The 15,956-nt window shown below is 34.8% G+C and overlaps 1 protein-coding gene across 1 annotated transcript in view; it reads right to left on the bottom strand.

The window, feature by feature from the left end:
* Positions 1 to 15,956, bottom strand: part of SPO11 (SPO11 initiator of meiotic double strand breaks) — a 326,125-nt gene that overhangs the window by 1,781 nt on the left and 308,388 nt on the right. Inside the window, exons 1-12 of the mRNA XM_068700031.1 lie at positions 13,631 to 14,535; positions 11,102 to 11,215; positions 8,348 to 8,436; positions 7,667 to 7,733; positions 7,335 to 7,443; positions 6,678 to 6,764; positions 5,324 to 5,360; positions 4,992 to 5,101; positions 4,402 to 4,501; positions 1,932 to 1,969; positions 371 to 447; positions 62 to 173 (exon numbers count right to left, since the gene is read on the bottom strand). Of these exons, the coding sequence (XP_068556132.1) occupies positions 62 to 173; positions 371 to 447; positions 1,932 to 1,969; positions 4,402 to 4,501; positions 4,992 to 5,101; positions 5,324 to 5,360; positions 6,678 to 6,764; positions 7,335 to 7,443; positions 7,667 to 7,733; positions 8,348 to 8,436; positions 11,102 to 11,215; positions 13,631 to 13,776 (1,086 nt within the window). The 5' untranslated portion in view covers positions 13,777 to 14,535. Of the gene's footprint in view, positions 1 to 61; positions 174 to 370; positions 448 to 1,931; positions 1,970 to 4,401; positions 4,502 to 4,991; positions 5,102 to 5,323; positions 5,361 to 6,677; positions 6,765 to 7,334; positions 7,444 to 7,666; positions 7,734 to 8,347; positions 8,437 to 11,101; positions 11,216 to 13,630 lie in introns of the transcript that reaches the window.

Genomic DNA, 15,956 nt, shown 5'->3' with positions numbered 1-15,956 from the left:
GCAGATGACAGGATTTGTTTTGTGGGGAGAAAGAAACAAGAAACAATAGGTTTGTACATGCCTCTTTCTTCCACATTGGCTGAGAAGCAATGTAAGGTCTCTTTTGTATACTTGCTAACTTATTTTGATCTTGCTTTGTAAGTGGAATCAGGACATCTTTGCATATATTTAATCTGAAAAGTAAATAATGTTGTTAAATTTTCTCTTATATTTCAGAAATATCAATTCCAACTTACTTCTTTATAATAAGCCAAAAATAATGTATGAAAACAATAATAGGTGTCAGTTGTTTGTTTGTGCATTAAGTCAGATGGTATTTACTATCTATGAAATAGAAGAATACTTCTGTTTCTTTTGGGTATAAACTAACCTCTTCAGATCAGATGGAAGGAGACCAAGCCACTTTACAGATGGAACAGTGAGATGATGGGCCTCAAAAGACATTGACTGAAACAAGAAGAGTCAACTACAACATTCAGTGACTTTTAGTTTAAGTCATTTGAGATATATGCCTTCCTAGATCACAAATTTTATTGCAGAGGTGGTTATGTTTTTTTTTTTATTATCAGAATGTTACATGAGAAAATGGTGCAGCTGGAGTTTACCATATCCCCTTACTGAAAACAGATTCTCCTTTAAGGCTTGCACTATTCAGCCACAAGAGGTTGTAGCCTGAATAGGTTTTGATTTTTGTTTGTTTGTTTTTCACAGTCAGTATGAGTCTCCCAAACAAAACTGAAGCCAGGAGAAGCAATGACAATTACAACTGGAAGTTTCTGATATTTTCTGCTGGAAAGTATCACATTATATAAAAATAGCCCAAACATAAGGGCATCTGACCCAGTATCATGGCTACAGAAATATCTAAAGGAAAACTGTAAAAACAAATATGCAATAAATGATACTTCTCAGAATGCTATTCCTACTCCTAGCAGTTTGTGACTCCAATGTTCTGAGCCAGAAGCTCAGAATGATTCTGTGATTCTGTGATTTAAATTACATGTTGTACAAAGGAATACTTCCACTGTTGGTAATGGATTTGGCATATTTGAGTTTCAGTTTGATACATGTGTTACTCTGCAATTGAACAAAATAAACTTTTAAAGGAACCTGAGGATTTAGTTTAATCCTTGAAGATGGTGTTCTCTTAGTTTACATGCATTTCTAAGGTTAAAAGCCTGATGGGTCACCTGAACACTTGGGAATTCTGGCTCCCTGTATGTCCACGAGACATACATTATGACATATATTTGACTTTGGACATAATTGTCTGACTAGTTTCCAAAGGGTTTTTGTGTTTTGCTCTGTGTGTGAGTTTTTATGTTTGTTTGTTTTTAACTTTGGATGTTTTCTCCATTGGTCTCCCAAACAGTTCACACATCTGCTCCTACTCTCTGCCCTCCCCTTAGTCTGCCTGCCTTTCATGTTGTTTTCTGTACCTCATCTTTTAGCAATGTATTACAATATGTGTTCTTATTCCCTTTGCTTCCTCCTCCATAATGTTCCACACTAAAACATGTATCCGTAACTTCTCACCCCAAAACAAAATCTTTACCAAGACAACAAGATTTTATGGAGAATCAAGCAGTTCACCCATCTCACAAGTTATGTTCTTTTCATTCCCAGCCTTCATTTGTCTTCTAAGGCAGAAACAAAAGAAAATGAAGAACACTTTTCTATTTCGACTTCCTGAAAACTACCTGTACAGCAGGAAAAAACTGTGAAACATGGTTAAATGAAACACCTGACATTATTATCCAGTTTCTTTTTGTTGCAGGAAGAAGCTGTTTTTGCAGATGCAGAAGGCCTAAAAACTGTGTCTGTGCTGAAACAAAATGCCAAAGGTAGTAACTATTCTAACTCATACTACATTCAAGCTTCAAGGCAGGACTAAAAAATAATATATTTTGAAATGGAAGAATTATACTCACCACAGATCCATATTTATAGATGCACATTATTTCTATACCTAGGTTGGAGAATATAAAATATCAAATGTCTGTTTATCACCACGCTTAAGAAGACTACATTAAGAATTCACTTTTATGGCATAACAGTTATGACATTATGATTAGTGAAGTTCTTTATGGTTTAAAATTATTTTTAGTGTATGTCAAAATAATCAGAATTTGATGTATCATCTATTCATTCATCTTTATATAGTAAAATGTTTCACACTGTCCACACATAGTCATTTCAGAAGCAAGGATAATCAGCTCTCATACACGTTGTCCAACATCAGGCAGGAATATTGTCTTTTTTTTTTTTTTTCCATTAATCCCGTGTAATCCATATCTCTTAACACTATTGCTTTATAGCAAAATTATAGCAACTACTTTCTTAAAGTTCCTGATAAAAATCTCATACACTTCAGCTTGGTCTAAATTTCAGTTACGAGATGTTTAAGAGCTTGAAAAAAAATCAACAACCCACCCAGCTGTGTATTCGGGCTTTGTTAAAACATTGTGTGTACTTTACTTATTTAATACTTAAAACATATTTTACATTTAAGCAATTCTATTAATTGTCAGCAGACAGACTTTGATTTTTTGTGAAATAAAACTATGCCTATCAGATTTATTTTCTGATTCGATAACTTATTTTTCTTTTTAAACTGTGCTGCTCTGCTCAAAATTTTCTGCAATAAAAACAAAAGGAAAAAAAAAAAAAACAGTACATTTTTTTTTCGATGTATACTGAAGAGTACCACCAATTCTTGTTTTTAGCTTAAAATTCAGTTATTTATCTTGAACTACAGACACCAGAGACGGTGGTTTAAAGCATACCAGCTACAACTCTAAGTTTTTTCACCATTGCTGTTTTCTCCTTAAGTATTTCTTCACAACAAAGGGCTCAGTCAGTATCCTAAACATCTCTAATTTTTAACTGGTTGAACCAAGAAATAATTTACATAAAGTTGCATTTCAAAGAGTATTTACAAAACCAAGTATATGCTATCAAGCTGTTCTGCAGTTGAATCATCAGAACAAGGTTTTGAAGCTTATTTCACACAACAGCAACAGCATATAAGCTTCAGGAAGTCTGACCCATCTTAACTTCCCCTCAGCATGGCCACAGAAAAATAAAGACAAAAAATAAAGACAAACAGTATTCCACGCAAACAGTATTCCACGATATGCTCAATCTGGTCATGTTGCCTCTCAGACAGTGGGAATGAAACAGTGCAAATAATCCAGATTTCATGCCACATTCCCACTTCTTACGGGAAAAAAAAAAAAGAAAGAAAAAAAAAAACGGCAAAGTTCTGCCACTGTGATATTTCTGATATGGCAGGGTGAAAATTAAAAAGCGTTTACTTTTCAGTAACAAAGGAAGTTCCAGATTAGTCTATGTCTAGGATTTGCATTTCAGCTTTTGGGCAGATGATCTTCAAAACATATAGATAGCCTATGGGCTATTCTTTGATACAAGTAACTTACAGATAAATTCTGCAAATTTTGATAAGTTAAGACTGACCGTTGAGTCTGCAGTTCACATCTGTTCATGTTCTCAGTAGAAAACAAACAACCCACCCCACCAAAACTATGAGATGTGAAGTACTTCCAGTATGTCCAATACAGTGATATCCAGGTAACTATTTTGAGATGAGTCCTCATATCTTTAGCATTCCCATTTGCCAGCACAGCCTCAATTTTAAGATTAATTTTGTTCCTGCTGGCATCCTACTAGTAGTTTCTAGATTTCACTGCATAAATTATTGACGTCATGAGTGCTGAATTATTTATATAAGACTATATAAACTACTTTAAAAATCAATAAAAGACTCACTTTGTTCAAAAATACAATTTTCTTCATATCTGTCTACCCCATGAATTTCCAAAAATTCTGTTTTATACCAAACCAAGCAATGTTTATGGAAGTTCCTGTTATTTCTTTTGGTTTTACAAAAGGAGCAGTTTAACCAACTGCTAGAACTCTTATCAGAGCTACATTTTTGAAAGTATTTATCTAGGACCTCCTGAGACTTTAAATAGTAGTCAGGTGCATAACTCATTAAAATCAGTGGAATTGTACAATGGGTCATAAAATTCCATGATGCTTATTCTCATTTCTAGGCCCACAGGTCTTGTGAAAATCTAGTTCTAATACGACCTACAAATTGTATAAAAATATTTTTTAGGTACAAAGCAAGATTTTATTAAGACCTCAGAGCACAGCAAATCATCACAGACAATAAGAGTACGTTGAGTGGGAATCAGGCCAGTACTGATGTCTCAGTTAAACTTCTGTACTCCTAGACATATTCTGCATAAATCAGAAACTTTCTATTTGTGTTGTATTGCCCACTCTATGCCATAAGCACCTTCCCATAAAAGTGAGAAACTAGATTCTAAATAAATTCTGCTTTCTTTTTATGTTACTGAACCTCTACAGATTTACCATGTGGATCAGCATCCATAAGGGTGAAAACAGGAATTTGAAATGTATCCCACAGCTTTCTGACCAAAAGGCGTGTATTCAGATCTGGTATGCCTCTTCCCTAAGGAAATAAAATAAAGCAGACAGTTTTAAATTAATTAAAACAACATCTGGCTACATGTGTGTTTACATTTGCCATTTAAAACAAGCAAACAAAATGCTTGCAGGAATATTTTTCCAGCAGCTATCTCACAGGGAAAATGGTACACTCTTATTTTCTCTCTGTGGGAAGGGAAGAAGGAACAAGGGTTTGGGAGCAGCATTGCAGATGTCCTGGATTATAGGCCCTGTAGAATTATCATACATTTCTCTGTGTAAGCTCTGGGAGTTGACACACAGATGTACTCCGGTATCTGTATAAACTGGCATAAAAATTAAAAGGCCACTTTTTTCTTCTCAAAAATACTTAAGGCACTAAAGAAACAATATAAAACAAGTTCTTGATATGACTGACTATAACGGGTAGCTGATACATATGTAGTTTTCTGCATAGTGTAAAGTCTTCTCTATTCTGATGTCTAACAAGATGATATAAAATGTAAGTTGCATACCGTAATCATTATACATGGGGACAATTTAATGCAGAAGTCATCATCCAGTAGTCTCTGAAAAGTTGCATCTTTTTCTACGATTAATATAAATTTGGCATGTGAGTTTAAATCTTTTATGTTAAGGCTACCTGCATGTAAAATGATCCATTATACCAATTAATTCAAATTGAATGCTCTAAAATACATACTCTGGAGCCAAAAGCAGTGTTCGTGACTTGATTTCAGAGCCAGCAAGCAGAGAAAAAAATACCAGAACATTGTTTAAATTGGAATATTCTTTGTTTTTACTTTATATTTTCAGTCTACAACGAGAGTTTTAGCTCAAAGGATACTTTTAATTCCTTGAACATTAGATGGCACAGTGACTGCCTAAAACAACAAAAATTATATTAATCATTTATAATAGAGAAACTGATACATTTTAAAATAACAACATTAGGTAATGAAGAACACAATTACATCCTAAAACAACCATTCATCTTCTTATATACAAGATTGATTTTGACGTTTTCACTGCTTTATAAGTACATTCAACCATTTATATCCTGTTCTATTGTATGGTCTTATAGAAGTCCTCCTGTTATAACAAGATGCTTTTCAAAAGCATGTTTGTGCTACTGTCACCAAAGATTGTTCATCATATGGGCATTACAGAGATAACAATGTCTTGATTCGTTTTTTTATCTTTTTTTAGCCAGAAGAAAAGTCATCTTGATGTGAAAATTGAAAATTTAATACAGGTTTAAAACATTTAGGCATTCTTTTTGGAAGACCATTTAATCCTTTCTTTTATTAACCTATAACCTGTTTTTATAACTATCTTGGAGCAACAGTTTTAAGACACAGTAATGTTTACTTTACACCTCATATTAGGATTGGCTCAATCTGGCAAGCATATGGATGAGAAAAAGGAACTGGAGGAAGAACTTGGCAAAAAAGTATGTATACATTGAAGTGTGTGGTCTGCTTTTACTCCTGACTGCTAAATCACCTCCGGTGCCAGTGTGGAACAACTCAACAAATAAAACTATGAAGAGCTGTAGAAGAGTATTAATAACAGGGGTCTTTATGCTTTACTTTAAGACAAAGTATAATAGGCAGCTAAGGTCATCTTTCCATTTTGAAATCACCAGTTTAGGCTTACAATGAATAGATTTTCCAGTAAATCATGACAACAGTCAGCAAATCTAAGTTCTGCTCCTGCTTTCATAATCTTTTCATCTACGGGAAATCTTATAGGACCAGATTAGTTGAATCTCATCTCCTCAAAACACTTCTGGCTCTTGACTACTTATCAAGCTGTGAGTATAGACTTCTCTTTAGCTCAGTACTGCCTTTGATAACCTCTCCCCAAGTCCACACCATATATACAGACCTGTCCTCTTTACATCTGTTTCCTTCTCCTTCACATACCCTAGACAGTGTCCACAGCTCTCATTCATGTTCTTTACCTAGTACACAGTGAGAGGGACCATAAGCTGTACCTGGGTTAGATTCAGGCAGATGGGGACTCACTGGCTGGTAGCTGCATAAGTAGCACGATTACAGGTCTGTATAATAAATGTATACAGCACACTGAGCTACAAGAAGTGCAGTCCACAAAGGTAGATGGTGATCTATGTAAGTTCCTTCCAACTGAAACTATTCTATTTATTCTAATTACTGTTATTGTTATATAATACATACTGTTGCACCACAGGTACAATTCACTTTTGTACCATCTTCCTCAGTATAACTTAAATTACCAGCAACAAAACCTTTAGTTGTAGACAGCTGAAAAAAAAATAATAAGTTGTATACAGTAAATTGTAAGTTATATGATTTTATTTTACTGCATTACACAGACAAAACAAGAAACTTGGGGAGGAAGGGGCTAGGGGTGGGGGGGGAGAGGAACAACAAAGTAAGTAGTTATCAGCTAAGACCAACCTTTTAAAAACCAAAGCAACATTGCTGTCATCATGTATATAAAGGTGTATTTACAGTAAGTTATGTTAGCAACTACATTTATGGATACAAAAGAATTCTTGTAAGCATGAAATAAAAGTAAGTCCAAACCTTACACCTCTGACTCACCTGAAATTTTCACTTAAACCACAAGTTATCAAATCATTCAAGTATAAACTGTGAAACAGATGTCTTGTAGTCTATGAATTTTCTCTGAAGAAAGGAACCTTCAGAGTGTTCAAAACCTAATAAGGTTTCATTTGCACAAATAACACTTTCTATTTTAACTACATATTTCCTAATAATCACTTTTTTTCTTGATATTTCAGCTTTCAGTATGATCTATATGATTGGGAAATAACAACAGAATCAAAACATTAATAATAAGCCACTTACTATATGTAGACTTCTCCGAGGTATCTTAAGCATACAAGAAATGTCATTGATTATATTGTCCACAACACTCTGGCTACCAAACAGTTGTGTATCTGAGTAATATATATCCCTATCAAGACAAAATATGTATTTGTAATCATAATACTGAAGTAGTCAGCTTATGAGAACAGAGAACAACATTTTACTGAGGGCATAGATAATAAAATCAGTGTATAGCATTTCACATAGAGAAATCTGTTATCCTAAAGGTATATATCCTAGTGGCTGTTTGTTTTTCACAGTGGCATTCTTAAAATAAAACTTTATCTGAAATTATAGAATTGCACTGTTACCTTTTAGTTGCATAAGTATTGCTCTGCACCATCTTGTAGATCATAGATAATATTTTGAGCATCAGAGCTGAAAAAATACACTTCAAAAATTTTAATCATATCAATTTTCAGAAATGCACATACTATAATATTTGTTTATATTGACGCATATTTGTGTCTCAAAACATAAAACACTGAAACATGAATACAATTTGTGCACACATTGTAACATGCTGTGAAAATACAGAGAGGTTGTGCTAACATACTCAATAATTTCTAGCATAATTAGAAAAAAAAAAATGATGGAGTTGAGTTAGGGAATATATGCCTTGTTATCAAGGCCAAGAAATGAATTGACAGATTTAGAAAAATAAATTAGCTTATTGTCCATATTCCAAGATCACTTTACCAGTTAGCTTTTTGAAGAATGGTTATATTTTTGTATGACAACCTTGTGTATATGCCTCCAGCTGGTATTCAGTCAGGGAGTGTAGAAACTAATAATTTTGTATTGATTTCACTGTCACCCCATAAGTTAATAGAGAAAAGCTGAAGGGCTGGTCATAATTGCAAGTTTTATTAGTCTTACACTTCTAAAGCACAAGACAAAAATTATTTTTTTACAAAGTTTCAAACTAAAATACAAGAAAAAAAAAAAAAAGTTAAGAATTCTGAATTTGAACATTTGTTTTTTTAACTTACCAAACTTTGTTGCTGATCTAGGGCAGTCACTTCTGATTTGTTTTGTAGTACAATATGGTACCATCTGTAGACCTACAGAATCTTTAAATCTGATACATTGCAAAATACAGCAAAACTGTAATCTTGTGAAGATATGTAAATTACTCTATCCAAGATAATTCAGACTAAGACCACTTTCCTAAAATCATACATGCTAGCTCTATTTTCAAACTGAGTACAGACTACTAACAAACAAATACGTAACACAGGAAAAAATGTGATTTATTACTAGTATACAAGTCAAATTTAACATAGTAACTTTCTGGTGTAGAATGTATGAGAAAGTGTAATTATTTAATATTACAATAATATGATCTGATTTATGCCCTTATTATCAAAATAAATAGATTTCATTTTCGGAACTTTTGGAAAGAAAAATGGGGGTCATCCTATTCTCTAAACAGTTCACTCATCTAAATGAGCTCCACCATTTAATTTTTAAACATTTCATACCGGAAGGTAGGTATGAAGAATCACTTGTTTTCTTAACAACAGCTCATTTTAGTGTCTTATTTTAATGACAGTCCTGTCTATAACGCATTGTTTTTCATTTTAGATTTCTGTACCTACTTTTAAAAAGTATCGATGGTTAAATGACCATTAGTTTATACAAAACCACATAACATTTCTAAATTTTTCTTTGTCTAAGGTTTTGCTCCATGCATCCTTTGGGTGGCAGAACACACCACAGCGCTGTGTAAGGCACAGCAGCAGCAGACAGCATAGTGTAGCATCTGCCTTTCTGCTTAAAAGCAACTTTCTTGCCTTTGTGCTGCAACATTGAAAACGTGTGTGTGCCTTGTTCCCTACACTGTAACTGCACCGAATGAAACTTTGCCGGATTGCTCTGTTAGGGTAAATAAGGAACACTTAATTTTAGAAACATTATATTTAAGATCAGTTTGACTCACACAGATAGCTCAGAAAGAAAACCTTAACCTAGCTGTATATCAGATACAGATTTTTTGTATATCAGATTTTTCCTAGTACTGCATTTATCCCAACAGAACAGTTTTCTGTAAAATCTTTCCACTCTATGAAAACTGTATTTATTTATGTATTTATTTTAACATAAATTTGCTCAATGGAAACCAATTGTACTGCTTTAGGCCTGGCATTCTCACCGATTGACCTCATTCTCAGGTAAATATCTCTATGTTTACAGGAAACGTTTCAAACATGAATTCATTCTCTCATTTCCACAAGCTCCTGCCCTGCAGATTCCAGTTGTGCAGATTAGGAATGGAAATGCTGCCTAAATAAGGAAAAATAAGCCCCACTAACTATCTTTTCTACCATTCCTGTTACATTGGGGGGAGGGGTGCTTTTTATTTTTATTTGCTTACTTATTTTTATTTTAACCTCCTCAGAAATCCTGTTGTATTAAACAAGTACGCACATCATTTTGTAATGGAATGAATGCGTGAGTTTACATTTCTCCACCATAAACAATGTTTCAGCTTTTTAAATTTGATTGATGAATCTTATTTTTAACATACTGTGATGTTTTAATACGAACATTTTTCCCCCTATGTATTTGATGGCAAATAACATCTCACATTTGTTTTTCTAGCCTGGAATGCCATTTTCCCCAAGACTGCCAAAAATTGCAAAGTTTTGTTATAGTTTTTGATTTTTACAGACATCTGAGTGAAACACTTTTTGTCAAGCTACCAGGATAGAAATGACTAAATTCACTAGCATTTCAGTTAACTGATTACCTTCAGGCCCTTCAGGTTCTCTGATTGACAGAAATTTATTGTTCTCATTAAATGAGTATTTCACCAAAGTGTAATGCTTGGAAGGTTTGCTGTGCTTTTGCAATCTGAACGTTTGTAATGTGCCCACTTACAAGCACCTCTGCAATCTTATTGATCTAAATATCCTTTAACCCAATGATGCCCAAAGCCATTACAAGACAAGAAATAGATTTGTTTCTTCCTTTATCATTTTGCTTCCATATTATAGAAAGCAATTACTTTCTTGGTTTCAGGTATTTTCAGCTGAAATGAGTGCCTTGGAAAAATACTGTTGCACAGGCAACTTCTGTAGATCTGTGTTATAAAGGACAGGTTGTTTTCCTCTGATCCTGTCTAGGTAAACTGGCATGAGATATGAAATTTAGATAACAATTCAGAAACTTGTTTTACTTTATTTGTCTAGTCATGGACTTGGAAAAGTACACGGACACAACATGAAGGTAAGAGAACAGTATCTTCTCTGAAGAATACAGAGAGGATAACTTTATCACTGTCATTTGAAGAAATAAGATACCATGAAGAAAAGCAAAGAAAAAGAAAATGGGAAGCACAGAAAGTTGATTGGAAAATGAAATTGCTAGCAATTGTTTCCAGCCTAAAAGATTTTTATTTTTTTAATCAAATAAAATGTATTATTTCTGTTTTCTACCATATCCAGAAAATTAATGTATATAGGACCTATTTCCTTTCTGACCCTTTTACAGAAGTTTTACATTCCCCTTTATGTTAATGGTCTGCTGTTATTTGACTAAATGCACAGTGCCTGTCTATGCAGATTGAGTACTAAACACCACTTTTTATTTGTCCATTATTTTTTTAAGAAGCCAAATTATATATTGACTCTAATACTTACAGAACCACATAAGATTAACTTTTCTAGACATTATACAATCAAATTTATATTCATGACATTTATAATAACATAAGGCAGGACTTTAAACTATATAAAACTTACTCAATATTCCTCCAATCTGATCTCCTAGTCACTGTGAGAACAGGTGCTTGTTTTTTGGACAAGCTTTCAAATACATCTTGAATAACATTTTCAATTGCTTCAAGAACTTCAGAACTGAAAGAAAGAAAATTAGTGATACAATTTATATGATTAAATATAGTTCTATTTTACATTCTGATCATCTATCGCCATCCTTACAGAATTCATTTAACTCAAAACTGCTTTAAGAATATATTTGTTTCAAAAATATGGAGATCAAAAATGCTTGCTTTTGAATTTTCTTTTCCTTAGCTTCCCAAAGATATTTGATTTTCTATTCTGGATGCATGACTGAGAACACAATTAAAAGTACATTTCTATTCAATCCTTAAACCATCAAATTTTTCACCAGATGAACTTTTAGACCAACTGGCTGCTTCATGACTAATGATTAATGTTTTACTTTACATGATGTAATATTGGCTTTGGCTATGATTTGAGCTAAGTTGTTTTTAAATGCTGTAAATTTAAAAAACGTTCAACAGTACAAATACATCCTGTTGTACCATTGCACATTAACCTTTTGATCTGTTGCCCTAAACAAACTGTTAAGAGTTTTAATTATACGAAGGTTCCATCTCAACAGATGCACTGTGAAAAGCATAAAATCTGTATCTTTCACCTAAAAAGACAAAGTAACCTTGCAAGCAGATCCCTTACATCAAAACTGTAGGCTGGTCTCAGTGTTATGACAGATGCTTTTTATTTTCATAAGCAATCTGATGCCAATATTTCAGCTGTCCTTAAAATTACAGCTGTACTATATTCCCTTGTAAACGTAAGTAGGAATTAAAAGAGTAGGAAAAAAATTATTTTAGTTCAAAGATTTATCAGCAAAGTCCAATTTTGTTTTTAAGTAATATACTAAGAAAAGATGAGTCAATACCAGTGCAGACCACACCGAATGAATTATCCTAGTGTTACAAAATCAGCAAGAATAATTTTTTAAACCTAGCTGCGAGTCTCCTTAAACAATAATGAGGTGTCACGGAAGCTCTCTTCTATCAGCTGACTACACTTCTTCCATTTTGTAGCGCAGCGTCCACTTACTATTTGTTCTCAAAAAAAATAAAAAATAAAATAAAAAAATCCAGTTTTAGCTGAACAATTTCTGGAAAGTATTAACCTTTTCTTTTAAAACATTATTCATAGTAGTATCTGTATACTGAATGAAACTACTAGTATTCCTAACATTTTTGTCCAATAAGATTAAATTGTTCAATGAACACAATGAAAGATATTTTTCTGTATTCAGATGAATCAGATGAATAATCGCAAACACAGAGAGATTCCCTGACTCTCAGACTCACAGTCTGTTCCTTCAACTTAAAATCCTACATATTACTGCCATATCCAAAATAGACATTCTATTAAGTAGAGAGGAAATGGTCTGCTGGTGAGCTAAATGCATAATACAGCAAAGGGTAAGAATAAAATTGATAAGCAAAGCTGACTACAGTACAGGTCAACTCAACAAAAATTAGAGTTGAGGTTAACAAAAATATGCAGAGGCAGGTGGCTGAAAGAATGGCTAGGCTGCTAGGAAATCTAAACTATGTCATTGTTTTGATACTTGTACACGTCATTATTTTGATAGTGTCTTAAAATTCCATATACATTTCAAAGTTCACTACAGAATATGAAAGTCGAGGTTGCTGTTCCCATCAAAGTTTCCTCATTTCTTGGCCAACAGAAGCTGTAAATGTGACAAAGTGGGAAAAGGACAGCAATTTTCTTTGTACCCCTTGCTGATATTTCATCTCCTTTTGCAGAGATTAATTGAATTTTAATAAGCAAACACGCAATACTGGCTAAGTATGCCTACTTAAAATACACTCTGGTTTAGTTAATGGTGAAATCTGAGCTGAGAAGGGCAGGCCCTGTCTATCTCATAGGGTTTCTCTGCTCATTTCTCACAGGTTGCAGCATGAATGGATACGAGTTTCTTTATAGCACAGGAAACACAGGAAACCATCTCCAACATTAATAGCATAAATGACTAATTTTATAGCACCTGTAGAGAGCATGAATAATAAAAATACACAAGAGAAACAGTTACAAATAAAGTCTGCAATGTAATAAACCAATACACTCCAAACTGTAAATGGCTAGAACCATTTCCCATACCCTGCCACAAAGACCAAGAACTGTCCAAGTCATATTATTATTATTGTCATCCTTTTGCTCTTAAAATACTTCTAAGATGTTCCCTGTCTCTTTTAGCCTCAGGGGCTGACACTGTGCATGGGAGCAGTCTTTTTTTGTTAGTGACATTCAATGTGTTTGTTTTGTCATCCTTTTTGGCATTTCCATCTGTACCTACAGACTTTTTGAGAAGTCTGAAGAAAGAGAGATGGTGCTGGCACAGCACGAAAGCTGCTTCTCCCTGGTGTTTTTGTAGTGGGTGCGTTTTTCACTTTTGCACAAGCACTACCAACTGAACTACCACCACAGAAAGATGGCACAAGCACTGCTTTTCACAACTTTTACCTAGGGACATGGCTCCTATGAGCAGATCCACTTGTTTCCCCAAGGCCAGCCTCATTCCCTGCTGGCACCTCAGAGGAGCACACACTGTGGTCCTCCGTGGCACCTGACGCAGACCAGCCCAACCTCCCTGGGAGGGACGAAGCCATTTTAAAGAAGGGACCAAAGAGACCGATGGATTAGGAAAGTCTATTCTGGCCACTGGACCTAAAACTCATTCTTTGAGGTCAAATTGAAGGGCCAGCTGGTCAGGACAAACAGAACGTGGCAGTATAAACTAGTCAAACAACATCTTTTCCTGGCCAACTGAGGGCTTTTTCCGCCCCTGCTAAGGGCCAGGAGCGGCCACGCCCGCCCGCGCTGACGAGGGAACCTTCCCGCCCTTCCCAGCTGACCAATGGCTTTTCCCGCCCTTCCCAGCCGACCAATGCCCTTTTCCGCTCGATTTGACAGACAGCAGCTGGCCCCGCCCTTCCTAACGGCTGGGGTCCTTTTCCCGCCCTTCCTGACTGACCGCCACAGCCTGAACCCCAAAATGGTGCCGGGGCCGCTGTGGGGCAGGTGTCTAATCACAACACCTGTGGCACCCAAATGTTTGAGGCCAGCGGGATAAATCTGGTCAGACTGGCCAGAAAGTGGCTGAATGGCTCATCGATACTTTTCTTGTCCTTTCTGAAAAAAAAAAAAGTGTTTTTTTTTTTTTTTTCTTCCCTCAGTATCAATTGTCTCTTCCTGATTGTTCTCATTAGCTGGAAGAAGTCTGAAAAAGCCGAATACCCCAATACCAGGCTGAAAAAATCATTTCCCTTCCTCTAAATGGAATTCAACTTCTAATGAGATTGAATATTTAGTATTATTTTTATAATTTGCCTTCAGGATTTGGAAGATTTAGAATAGACTTGGGATATATTTTCTCCATACACTGTTATAAGCTTGTGTTCAGAACAAACACTCAACCTGAAATTCTAAGTGTTGTGAATCACTGGTTTCTGAGGAAGTTGAGATTTAAGACAAAACTTGTTGAATGCTCTAAGACTTTTGGCCGAACAAGGACATTTCTGATTCATGCGGAGTCCTCAGCCAGAGGGCATCGTTTCAAAATCGACAATACAAAGCGAGAGATAAACTGTGAATTTGAAAAGAAATCCCACATGCAATTATTATCTTGGTGCACTTCATGCCAGTTTTCTTTAGGTGTTTGCCTACAAAAATTCTAGTCTCCTTCTCATCAGAAATTTTTGTAGGCATTGTTTAAAGTTAAAAGAGAAAACGCAATACTTCTTGGGAGACCTGAGGGTCCGAGGCATGCAGCAGTGCGAGACCAGCTCCCATCCGATGGCCGAAGCCTACAGCCTTACCTTTGCAGTTATTTTACACCAAAGACTATTCTCAAATCCTAAGTATGTCATAGCAACTGACTGCCTGAAAGCGGTCATTCTGTATGAGCAGTAACTTAGGAGTTAAATACCTTAAAGACTTGTTCTTTCCAGAGAAAATTTTAATAAGCCCACCCCTGATAGCATTGTCTTTTACCCAGAGCAGTCAGTAACGCTGGAAGTTGTGCTGTATCTAGCTCACTTCTAAAGGTGCGATGCTTAGGCCTGTTGTTAGCAAGTTAGATGACATAGTGTATAAAATGTTGAAGATGGCATGTTTCTTCTTCTTCTGTTCCATTTCTTCTCTGGTACTGACAAGAGTAAGCAGTCCAACTCCAGCTTGAGTAGGTAATTTAAAAATTATGCATTGATTTATTTGAGGAAAGCCTCAGGCTATGTAGATACGAATACAAGGTGCTTCAATTAACAGAGGCAAGCAAAAGAAAGGGGAATTAATAAATTGAATTTTTCATTTCTTTCATGTTAGATCTTTGGCCTTTAGGTACCTTGAGATCACTCCGGAAATATTTGTGTAAAAACTCTGTAGCTCTTTCCAACAATTCAACATCAAAATCAGATTTTTGTTTGATATAGGACTGACAACATTATATCCTGCCCCTAGCAAGAGTTTGCAAACAAAACTATATATATCAACTTGAGAAAAGCTAATTTAACGCCTTGCCCCTTTTCAAAGCAGCAAACAGCAAAAAAAGCCAGACCAAAATGCTCAGTGCTTATGTCAGAGTTAACAAAGGAGAGAATAAAAAATATACAAATATACATATATATACAAGCATATACATAAATATATATACATTTTTATATATGTATATGTAAACACATAAACTAGTATCAAGAATATGTCCAATGTATGAACAACAATCAGTAAATGAACTAGCAGGTTCATTTCCTAAAGCCCTCTTTATTTATTTATTTCTCCTTTATAAACTTTG

The sequence above is a fragment of the Anas acuta genome, chromosome 16, assembly GCF_963932015.1.
Source record: "Anas acuta chromosome 16, bAnaAcu1.1, whole genome shotgun sequence".
In the NCBI taxonomy this organism is placed as follows: domain Eukaryota; kingdom Metazoa; phylum Chordata; class Aves; order Anseriformes; family Anatidae; genus Anas; species Anas acuta.
Note: the sequence above shows the minus strand (reverse complement) of the source record. Positions and strands in the feature narration are given on the sequence as shown.